The sequence below is a fragment of the Camarhynchus parvulus genome, chromosome 7 (genome assembly GCF_901933205.1).
Source record: "Camarhynchus parvulus chromosome 7, STF_HiC, whole genome shotgun sequence".
NCBI lineage: Eukaryota > Metazoa > Chordata > Aves > Passeriformes > Thraupidae > Camarhynchus > Camarhynchus parvulus.
The window spans coordinates 11360583-11376269 of record NC_044577.1 but is presented as its reverse complement, the minus strand read 5'-3'; the positions used below and the strand labels follow the sequence as shown (position 1 = coordinate 11376269).

At 38.7% G+C, this 15687-nt stretch overlaps 1 protein-coding gene across 3 annotated transcripts; it reads left to right on the top strand.

The window, feature by feature from the left end:
- Positions 1 to 221: 221 nt before the first annotated feature.
- On the top strand, positions 222 to 15550 carry TMEM237 (transmembrane protein 237). 3 transcript variants are annotated; one of them, XM_030952755.1, is made up of 13 exons: positions 726 to 767; positions 3065 to 3096; positions 4015 to 4025; positions 4547 to 4603; positions 5622 to 5735; positions 6111 to 6225; positions 6790 to 6947; positions 7540 to 7663; positions 8634 to 8825; positions 9733 to 9806; positions 10287 to 10380; positions 11166 to 11287; positions 12795 to 15550. In XM_030952755.1, the coding sequence occupies exons 1-13, from the start codon at positions 738 to 740 to the stop codon at positions 12860 to 12862; spliced, it is 1191 nt and encodes a 396-aa protein (XP_030808615.1). In that variant the 5' UTR covers positions 726 to 737; the 3' UTR covers positions 12863 to 15550. The 3 variants fall into 3 exon arrangements, with proteins under 3 accessions (XP_030808617.1, XP_030808615.1, XP_030808616.1); XM_030952756.1 differs by lacking the exon at positions 726 to 767 and adding an exon at positions 2166 to 2323; XM_030952757.1 differs by lacking the exons at positions 726 to 767; positions 4015 to 4025 and adding an exon at positions 222 to 313.
- The last annotated feature ends 137 nt before the right edge of the window (positions 15551 to 15687 follow it).

The window sequence follows — 15687 nt, the reverse complement described above, 5'->3', positions numbered from 1 at the left end:
GTTGGTTTGGTCTGTGGTAGCACGGCTTCCTCATCAAAGGGTGCAATGCTTGTGGCAACTAACTTCCTCACTCTCTCCAGCTCCTATTTGTAGCTGTCTGGCCACCTGAGGTACACAGATGGTTATTTTGTTGGCCTACCTCATCAGGGAGGAAAATCAACAACAGCGAGATAAGCAGTCTAGAAAGAGGTTATTTAAAGAGAAGTATTACAGACACCAGGATGCCTGCTTGTTCTAGAGCCAGGGCTTGTATTCCCTGTTTAGAGATAAAATGGGAGAGACCAAAGCCCCAGTATGTCATTGCTGTGGGTAAGTACTGACAGAGGGTGAGACAGCAGCCAGCTCTCTGCTGGTGGTCCATGACCAGCCTCCCCACTTCTGCCTAGTCCAGCATTTGTCGACTCTTTGTCTTTTTTCCATGTATTATTTCTTACTTTTTTGGTGTTTTGTTTTGTTTTTTCCGATTACTTAATTTATCAGTTTGAGACCCTAGCTACAAGCTGAAGTAGTCCAGAACCCTTTTCCCCTTGATTTTGCTTGTCTGCAGCCCGAGAGACGACGACTATTGCTCAGGGCCGCGGAGCTACGCTCATTCCGATAAAACAGCAGCCAGACAGACGGCGCAGCCAGGACAAAGGGAAGCCGGCCGTCCTGGCGCTGGGGGTGCGCAGCCGCGGCGCGGGGCGGAAGGAGCAGCAGCTCCTCCCCGCAGAGCCGGAGCTGGGCGGGCGCGGCCCATGGCGGCGCGGCGGGCGGGCCCCGGCGTGGTGAGGGGGTGGTGGAGCGGGAGGGGGGCGCGGACCCCTCCGTGGGGCTGCAGCGCGGGGGGCCCGGCGGTGGGAGCTTGGCCCACCCGAGCGCTGTTGCTGAAGGGATGTGGCGGGGCGCTCCCCGGCAGCAGCTGCTCAGGCGGAGCTGAAGCGCGGCGCGGGAGCGGGGCTCCTTGGTAGAGGAGCGCCCTCGTAGCGTGGCTCCTGCATCCCCGCCCTGCTGCATCCCGCGGGAGGGGGGACATGTAACTGGCCGCAGAGTCGCACTCTTCTGTCCATCTTTGTTGCGGAAGCAAGCAAGCATTTCTTCGTTGTATTTTTTCATATAAACCTCTGAAAAAAAAATCTGCAAGGCTGTAACAAATCTGTGAATCTGCTTCAGTGTTTTTAAACATTCTGGACATTTAAACCTTCTCAGCATCCTGGAATGGACAGGATTATAGGATATAATTCCTCCAAAGTATAATAATAGTTTGTTTTTCCCCTAGTTTCCAGGTGCGTCCCTCTGTCTTGTGGCCTGGCTCAGGTGTGCAAACACAGGGTTTGACCGAGGCAGCGGCTGCCTGGTTTGTTGGTTTTAGGGGTACTTTAGAGTACTCAGTGGCTCTTCTGTCCATAACAAAATGTTCATGGGGACCTGTCCCCAAACTCACCCTTTCTATGAAATTTGGGGTAAGTTACTTCAGACTCTGTGAAACTGCAAATAGACAAAGCTGATAGCTCTATGGCAGAGCTGGGGACTGGCACGCAGATGGACAGATGAGTATCTGCGACTGACTGCTTGCATGGGATTTCCTGTGTTGCAAGGAATAAATGATGCAGAAATCAATATATTTCCCAGTTCTTTTGTAGAAGGTAATAAAATAGAGAGGTACTACTGAGTACAGAATTACTACTGCATAGGCAGTGAATGCTATATAAAAGGTTTGTGGCTTTTGTTTTTGTGGGGTTTTTAGCTTTTAGGGTTTTTTTAAATACCAAGTATCCTAAATATTTACTATTTACTGCCACAAGAATGTTGGAAACAATAAAAGTAATGAGATCTGACCTTTACCAATACTTTTTTCCCTTATGGTGCACCAATGTAGTGTGGCCAGTCCCACCAGTTTGCTGGGTGCCACTTAGGATGTGCAGTTCTCTACCTGTGTAAGTGCCACTTGCTGTCAGTCTTCAGCATGGCCAAAATCCAAGTGAGAGATTTGAGGTCTAATCCCGCAAACCCTTCCTTGTGTGAAGCATCTCATTTACTTTGGGTAAACAAACGAATGTAAAACTTGCTTATAGGAACCTGTGCCAGCATGCAGAGTGAAGGGTTTTTTAGTGCAAATAATATTTGCTGCCATTGAACAACTTGTCCTTGTTTCAAATGGGAGTAGTTCTGGGTCCTGACCCAGGGGCAGGAGGGTTCAGCTCCAGCTAATCCTGGCTGCCTGAAGTTTATTTTTAGTTCAGAATTAGCTGAGGTTCAATATGAGCAGCGTGAGGGAGCCTAGACCAGTTCACAGTGCCTCTTTCAGGGAACGACTTCAGATGATATGGGAAAGAAACAAGTGGTGAGTTTGTGGATCCTTGAGTCTTACCAATCTTACAGCCCTTTTTATTTCTGGTATCTGAATTTTCTGAGCATGGGAAATACTTTTTTGTGTATATTCTTCCAATATAATTATGTAGTACAAAATCTGAAAGTTGATTTCTAGATAAGAGAAAGATACGAGCTCTATTTCAGATTATTATCTGGAAATCCTTTTAGATTTTAGGTGTTTGACCGGCTGGTAAATATGTTCAAAATTATATGGAAAAGCTATATTTTATAATATTTAAAAGTATTTTTATAAGTGAGCTTATTTCCTTTTATTGTTTTTATTATTGTTGTGAATTTACATCTTCATTAATAAAAAATACTCAGCTCACATTGTATACCGTACAATTATACTGAATGCATAATTTATTAAAATATTTTATATTTATTTAAATAGAATTACTAATAAGCTTTCTAGTGAAAGTGGTATCTTACATGGAAAGTGAAAATTATTGAAGCTGAAATGCAAGCTGTTTCTCACACACAGAGCTTAGCTGTGTCTTCCTACTGCAGTGCCCATCAGAACTCTGGTAAAGGCATATTAGTCCAGCATCTTTTACATCCTGCTTCTATATGACATCTCCATTAGGAATATTTGGCCATTTAGGAGGCATACAGAGCAAAACATACCTTGGCTGTTCTGATCTGAAGCTGTTTTCTGAGAGGTGGTTTCATACTGGCAGAAGCTGACTTTTGTCTCTCTCTTGCCTTTCAGTGCCCGCCTCGTGCCCTTCCTCCAGTGCCAAGGTAAAATCATTGCATTCTGTGGAACTGATCGTGATGCTGTACTGCAGATCTTGAAAACAGTAACATTAAAATAAATAATTTTCATAAACATCCGAGCATAAATACGCTTCATAAACATGCTTCTCTTGCTAATTTATTGTCCCAATATGCTTTACAAGGAACGCAAAGTTTTGTAGAAGCCAGGAAATTTTACCATATTACCTCAGTTTTAATACTCATGAGAGAGAAACCTTTTAAAAACTTTTAGAAAAATATTCCAGTTTTAATGTCTAGTATAGCTTAATTGTTGTTCATTTTAATCTCTTCTTCCTCCCTCTTTCTTTTATTATGTGTTCTTTAGTTTATTTGAATCACAAATACTTAAAACCAGGAATTTCTGGAATTAGGCTAGATATTCTTTAATAGGGAGTTAGGTATCTATTAGTTTGATGTGGTATAGGGAAAAAACTGGGCTTCTTTTCAGTGTGAAAGGAAAAGCAATTATATAGTTTTTATGGGACAGTACTTCAGAATTCCTTCAAAGTACCTGCAAGTAAATGTGATGTTTATGATTTTCGACAGATAGTGTCTTTTGAGTGATGTATGGGCTCAAATGTTTCATAACTTCGTTGGTTTGTTATATACCAGGCAGTAAGACAAGTTTTAATTAGACAGGTGATTAAAGCTTTTAATCTGATCCACAGCTAGCCAATCAAGAAACTGTGCGTAGTCACCAACAAAGTGTTGAATCTTGCTGATTGCTTCGTACCCTTAACCCTGTTATACACATCTGCTCATAAAGAGGAGGGGGGATAAGGAAATTAACCATAAAAGCAGCTGTGTGAATTTCACAGTTGTGAATTGTAATCGATTCAAAACTAACTTTCTTTTCATCTTTTTTACACTGCTTGTCAACAACTTTCCTTCTTCAATATGAAGTGGAAGCCAAGGTGAGTTATTAAAGAGAACTACAAACATTGGTAGTTCCTTTTGGTGCCACTCATTCTCTCTTTAAAGATAGTGCCTTATACTTTTCCTAAATGCAGGCTGATTATTTAAACTGGATATCTGTGCATTGTTAGAACTGTTCTTGTTCTTTGCTCTCTTTACTATTAGCTATTTCCATCAAGATAACTGAAGTGTTGCCACTGTGTTTTAAACAATAAGTTTATTTTTCAGAGCATTATTCAGAGTATTTCAGTTTATCACTTAACACACATGCCTGTATGTATTGTGCTTGTTCTGCATCTAGGACTTCTTACCCTGATTTTTTACTCTGTTTTCCTACCATCTTCTGTACTCCTCCTCCTTGTGGGAACTGGTGAATTGTCTTCTTACCTGTAAAAACAAAGAATGTCATAATTTGTAAAAAAGAATGTATTTCTTAACTTGCAATAGGATAGCAGTTAAAAAAAGGAAATTGAGGGTTTTTTCTTGCTATGTACCCATACTTCTGTTTTATGTTATACAGATGAAATTCCACTCAGTCGTCCCAAAAAAAGGAAGCCCAAAGGAAAGACTCCATTAGGTAAGGTCCTGCCAAGACTAAAAACTGTTCTTTTATTCTTTCAATTTTTTCCTTTCTAACTTCTTTGCATAATTCATTAAGTAGACATTTCCAGCTGTAAGGTGCTTATGTTGAACGTGTTAAGCACTTGAATTTTTGAATGAACTAAGATGAAACTCATTTAGCAGTCTGGTTCAATTTCAGTCCTTGGCCAAATAAAGTCACAAGTTAATCACTCCATTATCACTGAAGAGTTGACTGTAAAAGATTATTATTTGCTGGTTACTTTTGCATTTTTGCACAATAAACATTTATAAAAGGTGGGTAAACTTGACTTTGAAGTGGAAACAAAGATTCAGTTGTTACCATAAAAATTGCAGTCCTTGAAGGCGCTATTAAAAAGCAGGTGCGATGTAAAATGGAGAAGTAATTTTGTCTTTCTGCATCTGATCATGATGCTACTGCACTATAATATGAATTCATTTTAACCTTTCACGGAAATATAATTCCTCCAAAGTATAATAATTAATCGCTCAGAGTGGAGTAAATATCCTTCAGTGGATTTTTTCTGCTCCTTTTTTTATTCTTGTGCTGTATGTTTAGCATTTAAATTTTCCTTTGATGTGATGCCATTTTGCCTTAGCACATATCTGTGTGGATCACCTTGTAATAAACTATTAATTTTTTCTTGGCTTTTGCATTATAATTTTTGCACATAGAAAAGAGAAATATAGAGGTGTAGTTCTTTCCAGTAATGGATTTTTTTCAAGCAGTCCTCTGCTGTATGCCCAAATGGGAATTGTGCTGCTTCTTGGATACTTAAATTCTCTCCTGAGCATGATACTGTTTTACTGTGAAATACCTTTGTATATTTCTACTTCTCATCATTGATTCTCAACTCTTACATTTCCTGTAGCCAATACATTTTCATCTCAATTGTTGCTCAGCTGGGCAACAACGTAGTAAATGGCAGCTTTCTTTTGCCTGTTTCTCAGTGGCTCTGAGTTCAGGCTGCTGGCTCTTTTCCCGTGGTTTTTAGATGGCATTGTGCAAGCAGCAGTTCGTCGGCAGTCTGAAAGCAGCGAGCCCCTGACCCCTGAGCCTCCTGATGCCCCTCCTCAGAGGAAACGCAAGAAGAAGAAAGTACCTACTGGTACGTGAGGTAGTGGTAGATGGGAAAGAGAAGTGAATACACTTGGGAACACAGAAATATTACTGGACAGTGTATATTTAGGTTTGAAACATTTCATGTGTTTCTTTACATAAAACAGCTGAAAGTAATCTCTGGGTGAGTGGTAGCTTAGAGTTTCACTTTCTGGTTTCAGATTTCATAGGGTACAAACCTCCATGAAAATAATGGATACACAGTTTTGGAAATTATGTAATACTTAACATCATGCAAAGCTCAGATCATGATTTTTTTGCCACTCTTTTTATGTAATAACTATTTATGTATTTAGGTGAATGTATTCCATTTTTATGAAAGCTCTAAAACTTTCATGTTGGGCTGGTTTTTTTTTATCTTCAGATTCTGAGACCTCTTTTACCCAGCAGAATGTGGCATCCCTATTTCAGAATGGAAATGGCATGGATATCCCTGAAGCTGAAGAAACGGTGATCCGCAAACAAAGAAAAAGAACAAAGTGAGACAAAACTAGTATAGCTCATCATCTGGACTGACTGTAGCAGTGAATGTGGCTGAGGAGTATTTTACATTGTCATTTGGCAAAAATGTAAAATCTTGAAGCCCACAGTACCCTTCAGCCTGTGCACAGTTCTTTCCAGGGTTAAGATCTGACTTTTTTCACTTCTTCGTTCTATGCATACCTGGATGCATCACAGCTCTAAACACATTTTCATGAGCCTAATAGTTCAGTCACAGACATGAAGGAATTAGAATTTGGAACTGTTTTCTATCATTCTTACTATCTTAATTATATGAAAGTTAGCTTTTTTTTCCCAATTATTCTAATATGTTTTATTCTAATATGTTCTAATCATGAATCCCTTGGTATGGAATTAGTCTTATGGTTTTAGTCAGCTACCTCCATGGGAACTTTAGTCCTTAGAATTATAAACAGGGTAATATTATACAGATCATAGTCTGATGGGTTCTTAGCAGTCAGGTTAGGCATGTTAAATGAGCCTTTGGGTTTTACACATTATCTCCGATTCTTTCTGTCTCACTGAGTGCTCTGTGCCAACAGGAAACCTCGGCCAGCCGAAGTGAGCTCCAATGAGCTGGAAGTGGAGGAGGAAGACATCATTGAAGATGAGCACAGGAAGAGCCCAGATCAGCAGCCTGTGTTTGCTGCTCCCACTGGAATTAGTCAGCCCGTTAGCAAAGTGTTTGTTGAAAAAAATCGTGAGTTCATATTGTGATTTAAGTAATTTAAGAACATTCTTGCAATTAGAAGAAGCATTATTGTATCTAAAATCTAAATACTGTAGTATTGGGAAGAATTTTTTAAGTTTTCCAAAACAAAAATTATTTGGAAAAAAAACACATAATTTTTCAACAGTGAATGGTGGTGTTGCTGTGCTGATATATTTGGTTTGATTTCTTAATTCCATGGTGGAGGTGAAAAAGATTTCCAAGTACCAGCTGTCATAGTACCTTGAGAAGAAACTATTACTTACAAAAATTCTTTCAAGTGGAGGTTTTTTGCAGGGTGTTTGTGTTTTCCTGTTGTTTTGTTTGGGTTTTTTTGGTCCCAGGGAACACTGAGTCATTTCCCAAAGGGCTTTGCACATTGTTAACTCCATAACCTGACCCACCAGGGTGCATCATTCTGACCAGAGGCATCCTGTATCAGTGCAAGCTGACAAAGGGCAGGAAGTGGGGAGAAGAAATTTCTGATGCTTCTTAACAGCTTTTTAACACTAATAAGCATTAATGTAGAAATGATGGTGAAAGGAAACAGAGCTCTCTAAAACTGATCTCCTTATCCTTTCAGGGCGTTTTCATGCAGCTGACCGTGCAGAATTGATTAAAACCACTGAAAATATCAATGTACTTTTGGACGTGAAGGCTTCATGGACTACTAGAGATGTTGCCCTCTCAGTGCACCGAAGTTTCAGGTAGAAAGATAAATGTTCTGATGTAAATAAACATAAATCAGGGTTTGGTTTGAGTTTTTGGGTTTTTTTTCTCCCTGAAAATTAGTGTCTTTATAGTTGTGGTGTATTTTTATTTCTTTTGGATATTCCTAATAGATGGTGGTTCTGGATTCAACAGGTATAAAGTTTATCAGTCCTCTAGGTTTTGGTATTTGTTGTCAAGATTATGAATTTCTAGTGTAGACATCACATGTGATATACAGCTTATAAAAAAATAAGTAAGAAAGCCATATTGCAAAGATTCAGACAAAATCTCAATTGCAAGAGATTGAGCTGATAACCAAAACATTAGTCACCTAGAGAAATGTGTTAGAAAGTAGGATTGACCCATCAGGTGTATTACCAGAATAAAAATAGCTGAATTCAGACAGTTCTCAAAGAAAAATCCTGGTCGGTGGGAAAGAGAGAGGAGTGAAATTGCACTGGAGAATAAGCTTGCACATAATAGCAAAACCATTACTTTTTTAATATGCAATTGTTTTGTAATAGAGAAATGGGAAGATAACAGCCATCTTCTTCTGTGGTGTATTTTAGCTGGAAGCCTGTGCTCAAGCTTTTACTTAGCAATGAGGATATTGAAAAGATTGCCTTGGAGACAAGTTAGAATGTTGTGTGAGTGCAAGGGACAGTGGTCTTGGGAAACTACAGGCAGCTACAGGTGAAAGTGTTTGATGCCTGTGGCTGTAATGAAGGAAAGGCAAAACATCTTTGTTTTCTTTAAGTGCTCAGGTTCTGGTGCATCTGGTGTGACAGGAGGACACAGAAGTCTTGCTTAGAATTTTTTAAACTACATCAGAAAAAGCACTCAGAAACAATCTCTGAGACTGAAAGCCCTTGAAAAGCAGGGTTGAACAGATGGATTCATAGGCCTTTTCTATCTATAGCTAATTGAAGATGTTAAAACTCATCTAGTGTTCTTTCCTCCATTCAGGGTGCTGGGCCTCTTCACCCATGGCTTCCTTGCTGGTTATGCTGTATGGAACATCGTGGTTATCTACATTTTGGCAGGAAATGAGCTTTCCATGGTTTCTAACCTGCTTGAGCAGTATAAGACAATAGCATACCCAGCTCAAAGTTTGTTCTACTTTTTGCTGTCTATCAGTACAGTCTCAGCCTTTGACAGGTAAAACATATTTGTATTTGAAAGGTGTATATGTATAATTTGTGTATATGATATTCCTTTCTCCTTTGGCACATGTTGATTTGCTGTTGATGATTTAATTGATATACTCAAAGAATGATTTTTCACATGGCTGACTAAACACAGAAGGGTGTACTTGTGCATCCAGACCTTTGGCAGTCATTTCTGTCTGGTGCTTGCACCCTGCTTCAATGTACTGCTGCTGTTTGTGGAATCAGGAGGTGAAACAAATGTAAGAGCTGTCTTGGTTTTTTGTGGTGGGACTGTGAAGAGGGGAGGAGAGCAACAAATGTTTCTATCAGGTTCACTCTCATATGAATCCATTGCCTAGTCAGGTTTGAAACGTAGCTGAGTGAACAGTTTTCCTGGCTTAGCTGGGGCTTCTGCATTACAGATTAAGAGTGGGAATGAAAAGAAAGAAGCTCAAAAAAGATCATTAACTAGACTAGATTAATGGATGTTACAAATGCTTCTTTTAGTTGCAGGTAGGATAAGCATTGGGGAGTTCGTGCTGTGAAAAAAATTGAGACTTCTTTCCCTCCAAGGATGGCAGGGAGGAGTCCCAAGTTACTCACATTTGCTCCTGTAAGCAGTTACATTAGCATGGCCACTGAACTGAATGGCAAAGATTAGAGGGGACAGATGTCCCCAGGTTCTCCCTGTTTCAGAAAGGTCTGCAGTGGGAAACCTCATGGAACATCCTCCTTCATTCTGGAATTGGCATAACCGGGACCATTGCCATGTGGGTGGGATATAGCTGTAGATTAAGGCACTGTTACAGAGGCAGAAAAAATACCTTACAAAAAGTAGAAGAACAATAGAATGCTGTTAGAGGAACAGTATCATTGTCTTACTGGGCTGTGTTAATGACTCTTGATTTTGTTATCAGGATTGATCTGGCAAAAGCATCAGTTGCACTGAGGGGCTTTCTGACCCTAGACCCAGCAGCACTAGCTTCTTTCTGTAAGTATTTTGAAGTCGATAGGAAGCTGTCCAGAAAATATGGTAAATGGAAAACTCCTCCATACTCTTTTTACGGAAATCTTCCTCCCAGGTTATTTTCTGCTTTAGAGTAAATGACTTGCTCAGTAGTTGATAATAGCAATGGCCATAAACACTTTGTTCCATATTTTTTAAAGCATTTGCAATAGTAGCATTATTGAGGTTGTTAGTGAGGTAGTTCTTTTCCATTTCTGAATATAGAACACAAACCTAGCAAAAAAACAGAATCCCAAAATGCAAACTTTGATGTAGCTCATGGATTGCAAAAGTGCAGAAACCAGATTTTGATGGATCAGGGGAATGTTATAGAGAATGAATTAAAGCAGACTATGATTGGAGGCAGTGGAGTGAAAGGAAAGAAAATGTAGTGATTAGTGCCATGTCATGATGAGACAGCATTTTGGGATTTATTTCTGACATTGCTAATTCCATTTCTTCCAGTGTACTTTGCTGCTCTTATCTTATCCTTAAGCCAGCAGATGACGTGTGACAGAATCCACCTTTACACACCACCTTCGGAAAATGGCAGTATCTGGTAGGAAACAAGGAATCACTGTCAATTACAACATAGCTCACTTAGGGACCTTGTCAAACTGGCAGATTGAAGAGATTGTAAAAAATATGTAAGAAACTATTAATGAAGGATTTTATTTCTGAAACTGCCTTTGAGCTTGTCCTGAATATTTGATATTTTCACTGAAAAATAAAAACTTAGGGATGAGTTTAGTCATGCTGTTTGCAAATCCATTATACCTCAAACAAGAGTTGGAATGATGCTGGAAATGTCATCTGGCAGGAACCTTAAGAATCTCTTTTGCTTGAGAGTGGGGCCCTACTGAGGTAAGGAACCATTTTGGGTTCAAGGGCAGGGCATTCTGTAGACAGTCAACGCTGTCTTTGAAGGAGCCTGCCAGGAGGATGCATGGGCTTAGCAGACACAGCTGGCATTTAAATACAAACCATCATTTCATGTTAGGCGATCCCATACAAAACTGTTACTTTCTGAAGTACCTATCAATGGACTCAAATTCTGGTAGCACGAGCTTTTGAAGTAAACCAGGAGGAGTAGAACAAAAGCATTTATGTGCAAATTTGCTGGTTTGGGCAGTTAGTTTTTAGGGGGGGTGGAGGTTTAGGGTTTCTGTGATCTTTGGTAATTGTTCTCTTTACCAGGCCTTTGCAATGCAAGACCATCATGGTGGTACAAGTAGCTCCCTTTTCACATCTGGCTTAGAAAACTTGTTTTGGTGTTACTCTGCTGCAATTCTTATTGTAACTTCTGTGCACCAATGATGACTGGTGGTTTGATGTCTTTCCCAGGACCGCAGGTACAGAGGCAGAAATTGTTCATTCGTGGGTTGTGGTGAATCTTGTAGTGTCTGTTCTAGTTGGGACAAGTTGGATCTTCTTAAGTTCCCGACCAGAGCTAGACCACAGTGAAGGTAAGACACAGTAATAGGCAAAATGTTGTTTATTCAAGTTGTTGGGTTTTTTTATCTGCTGTGCTCTGCATTTGGTGTTCAAGACTAGTCCTGAGAAACTTTGTGACTGAGGAAGAGCAAGTGTCTCCTAGCAACCTTGCACAGCAAATGCTTCTTAGGATGCTGGTGTCTGTGTTTGGAATTATAAACATTAATTTAAAAAGAAAAGTTTTATTTGTCCTGTCTGAAGCAATGTGAATTTTGAAATATTACAGAATGTCTCTTTTCAACAAAGAAGATAATTTAAAATACTTTACCAGTATTTTAAATATTTGAAATGCATTTATTCTATGTGTGTCTTAGAAAATTCCCTAACGTTATTAATGTTCCTTCTTCAAGGGCTAAATGGGTTGCAAGTTCAGTATTATTTTCAATAGGACCTTGCAGTAGTTTTGGGAACTCCCTAGCTTTGAAAAGTCAGGTTTGTGCTTGCAGCACAGGACTTCAAATGAGGACTGCTTGTGCTGGTCCAGGCTGAAGGAGGGGGGAGCAAGTTCTTCTCATGGAAGAAACTTGGCTAGAAACTGGCCTTCTTCCTTTTGTGTTCCACCTGGGATCCAAAAGGTGTGTCCTAACTCAGTGTTCCTGTCAAGTGTGTGCAGCCTGTCACTTGAAGGGATGCTGTACATAAAAATCCCAAGTTTCAACTTAAAATTGAAAACATATCCTAAGAACACCATGACTTGAAGCACAGATTTATGTTTGGGAGGCTGAGGATTCAACAGGCCTCTTCAAATTACTTTTGAATTTTAATGTATGGGTGTTTGTATTTCAGCTAGTTCCAGTTACTGTGTTTATTTCTAAGAAATCATTTAATGAGTTAAAGGCTGTCACTTAATTGTTTGGGTTTACAGTCCTTAATGGTAAAATTTATAATACATGCTTAAATCATATTTTAAACCCATAAATAATAAAGACTAACACAAAGAATCCAGTGGCAGAATTTTACTCAGGTTCTGATTAAATTTTTTGATACTTACATGTGCCTACTAAGACTGGAAAACCACTTTGGAAATTTCTAGAGAGAAATTCATTAGTACTTACTCCAAATAGTAGAGAAAGTTTAGTCTGCTAAGGATAGGATATGCTGACTTAACACTGTGAGACACAAAGACTTATAAAAATGAACGAGTCTCTAAACAGAAGTCTTTCCTTTCTGAGTCTGACACTCTCAAAACTTTAACAATCACTCAGTCTAATTCAGAGTTGTGTTTCAGTGTCCATGTTGAATGTAAGATGGTTCTGCACATGATCAACTGCTAACATTGTCACCAATTCTGTCAATTTTGGGAGCAGCAATAGTTTTCTAAAAATATTGGTGGCCCTTGCTGTCACTGAGTTGTTGATGATATGATTGGGCTGAAAAGCAGGAGGCTTGGGGGAATGCCAGGGTATTTTTGAGGAATAACGGGATTGTATTCAGGGGAAAGTTTCCAAAGAAAACATAATCCTCTCCTTTCTCTTTTAGAATTGATGTTTCATTCTGAAATTGAGGAATTTCCTCACGGAGATGTCATACCCAGAGTCCAGCCATAAGTGTGGAACAAGAATCTGCATATATTGTAGCTGTGACTGATGGCTCAACATGTTGTGTATTATAGCAATGTATTATAATTTTCATAAAGAAAAAAATGTATTTTTATATTGTATATATTTCATGTTGACCTTTTTATGTATGTTACAGTTTCCAAATGTGATTGAAAACTTTTATACTTTTGGTTTTTATTTTACAAAGTAGATTGATTATCCCTAGTGCATAAAGTCAAGGTGATTTTGTAAATACTGCTACCTACATAGCCAAAGACACTAGAGGGATGCAGATCAGGTGTTCAGTGCTTTTTTGACTGCTGTACACTCTTCAACAACCTGCTTTTGTTACTAATGCAAACTGCAGTTGGCTTATCTGATTTGGTTAAACATTTTCTAGAGATTAAAAAAAAACTTACAACAAAAGTAGCCTGAGGAAAATTTATAACAAAACAGAGTTAGGAAACATAAACCCCACCAAGTTAGTAATCTTAAAATAAAATAATCTACATTTATTTGTCATAAAATATTTTTCTAGAATAAAAGATTGACAGGGATTTTTTTAAATAATCTGTAAAAGAAGATTATTAAACTCCACTTTTTTAATCTTCATTTAGTTCTCTTGACAAAAATCTTAATGATAACAAGTTCTTATAGGCTGATGTAGATAAAAGACAAAGAAGTTTTAATGTTGCAACAGTTTGGTCAGTTAAATACATCTTCTCAGCAAACAGGGTGTTTTTGTGTTGCCAACAGGATGTATCTGTGTCCTGTAATTTCTCAACAGTCAGGAAGTGTAATGATTCCAAAGCCACTCACAAGAATAGTGTTCTGATTTCTGGTATGGCAAGAGCAATCCTTTTATTCACTGCTCTTTCTAAACAAACTTGGATTTCATAGATGTTAAAAATGTTTCTACCTATTTTGATGGAGATTGTTTTCTGCCAAATTGTTGTTTTGTGTGAGGATAGAATGGGAAATTTCTTCCTAAAATTACAAGAAAATGCTTATTAAACCAACCCAAAAAGTCTGCAGCAACCCACCTTCTATGCAGTGTCATAGCAGTAGTTGTGGCAGGCAACGGGTTTTGCTGACGAGATTCATCCTTTATATTAAAGTGGCAAAATGAAAGCATTCCAGATGTGAATAAATACAGATATATTGCAGGAAGAAACAATCTCCTTAGTAAACACAGATAAGGTCTAGTTTGAAAACCATTTATCAAGAAAATATCACCTAGAGCCCAAAACTTGTTTGTATGTGTTATTTAACATATATTGATTTGGCCTTGTTTGATTTAATACGTGTGTCTATCTGTGGTGGTAAAAGGCATGCACTTGTCAAAGTTCACTGACGAATTACTGAACTTTTTTAGTAGTGAAGTTAAGAGTAGCCAGATAAGACTTGAAGGGAAATGTCAAAGAGCTTTCAATGCTTTCTGTGCTAACTTTGTGCTGTTACCTGAGTTGCTTCAAAACAAACATGGGAATGTGTATAACTAGGGCTGTTGCTGCCCTGTTGAGGACTTGTGTTCTCTTGTGTCCATTCAGCAAATTTAGGTTATTCAAAAATTCAGTGTTTGTGGCATCTTTTAAATGCTCTGGTAATCTTGGCAGGGAGAAAAAAGCCATCTATGAGAATTAAAAGATGTTCCACAGCTGTTGGCTGCATTCTGAGGCATTCAGTTTGCTGTGGGAAGGAGCCTTTAGCCTCTTTTGTAAACTGTTGTGGCTCTTGTGTCTGTATTTTTGTAAAACTAGAGCTAAATTAGGGCTGGCACTGCATTGTACATTGAAATGGAGAGATCAGGGTGCTGATCTCCTTCAGTTGTGCATGGGATGTTCTTGCCATGATTTATTTGGCTGTATGAGATGAGGGATGAGACAGGAAGTGTTCCCGTGTAGTTTGCCACCACACTTTCTGCTGATGTTGTGTGTTTGCTTGCAGAGTCACTTACCTCCTGAAGATGAGATTATTAATGGCATGGCTGCATGATTTTTCTTTCAACTTGGTATGGTCAGAAGTATAATTTTGCCCATAAAATAAGGGAAATGTGCTAGGGCATCATATCAGTACAGGAAAAGCTTAGATAACATCATTGCTTGATTTCTGACATTAACACTAGGAACTGGCCTTCCAGCTATCCCTTAGATACAGTGATGCCAGCCAAGAGCCAGATTCATTCTTATTGTGAAATATATATTTTTATATAGTTGAGCAGGGATTGAATTAATGAACTTAATGTAATCAGTATTTCAAGCCAGGCTTGCCTTTCCAGTGTATATTTTTAGGAGGGTCTGAGCATATCCATATTTAAATTATGAGTTTTGAGGTTGCCATATAAAAAAGCACAATAAACAGTTTGATAGCTAATTATCTATTTTTAAAAATACTTTTCATTCCATTAAGCCTCACAGTGGATTATGAGTTAAGTGAGCTTTTTCTTTTAGTTTCTTGTAGTCTTAGAACAAGTTTATAAAATAGATGTTTAATTCTAGAACATGCAATATTTGTAGAAGCCTTAACTGAAATGCCTTTGCGCATTTCCATATCATTGTTTTTAATGCATTTGTGTTAATGAAGTTTTCAGATATGTTGGTGCCAAGTTCTTGTTTTTACATATATGAAACATATATTAAACAATTGCTGTGAACTAGTTAGCAATGATGGTACTACTTTGTCTTGTTTCCAGTTGTTTAGTCCGTTTAAAATAAATCAGTCTGAGGATTTGGGACGGGAGGTTGAGGGGCTGTCTGGGGCTGCTCCAGACTTGGGTGGACAAAGCCCCATGCAGCCTGATCAGAGGCTGGACACCAAAGCGAAATTGTTTTAAT

Excerpts from the sequence above, each read along its gene's own strand:
- TMEM237 (XM_030952757.1), top strand. The coding sequence starts at position 222 with ATGCCTGCTTGTTCTAGAGCCAGGGCTTGTATTCCCTGTTTAGAGATA. Across the intron at positions 3,097-4,546 it reads GCCCTTCCTCCAGTGCCAAG|ATGAAATTCCACTCAGTCGT; the intron begins GTAAAATCATTG and ends TATGTTATACAG. Across the intron at positions 10,381-11,165 it reads TCGGAAAATGGCAGTATCTG|GACCGCAGGTACAGAGGCAG; the intron begins GTAGGAAACAAG and ends TGTCTTTCCCAG.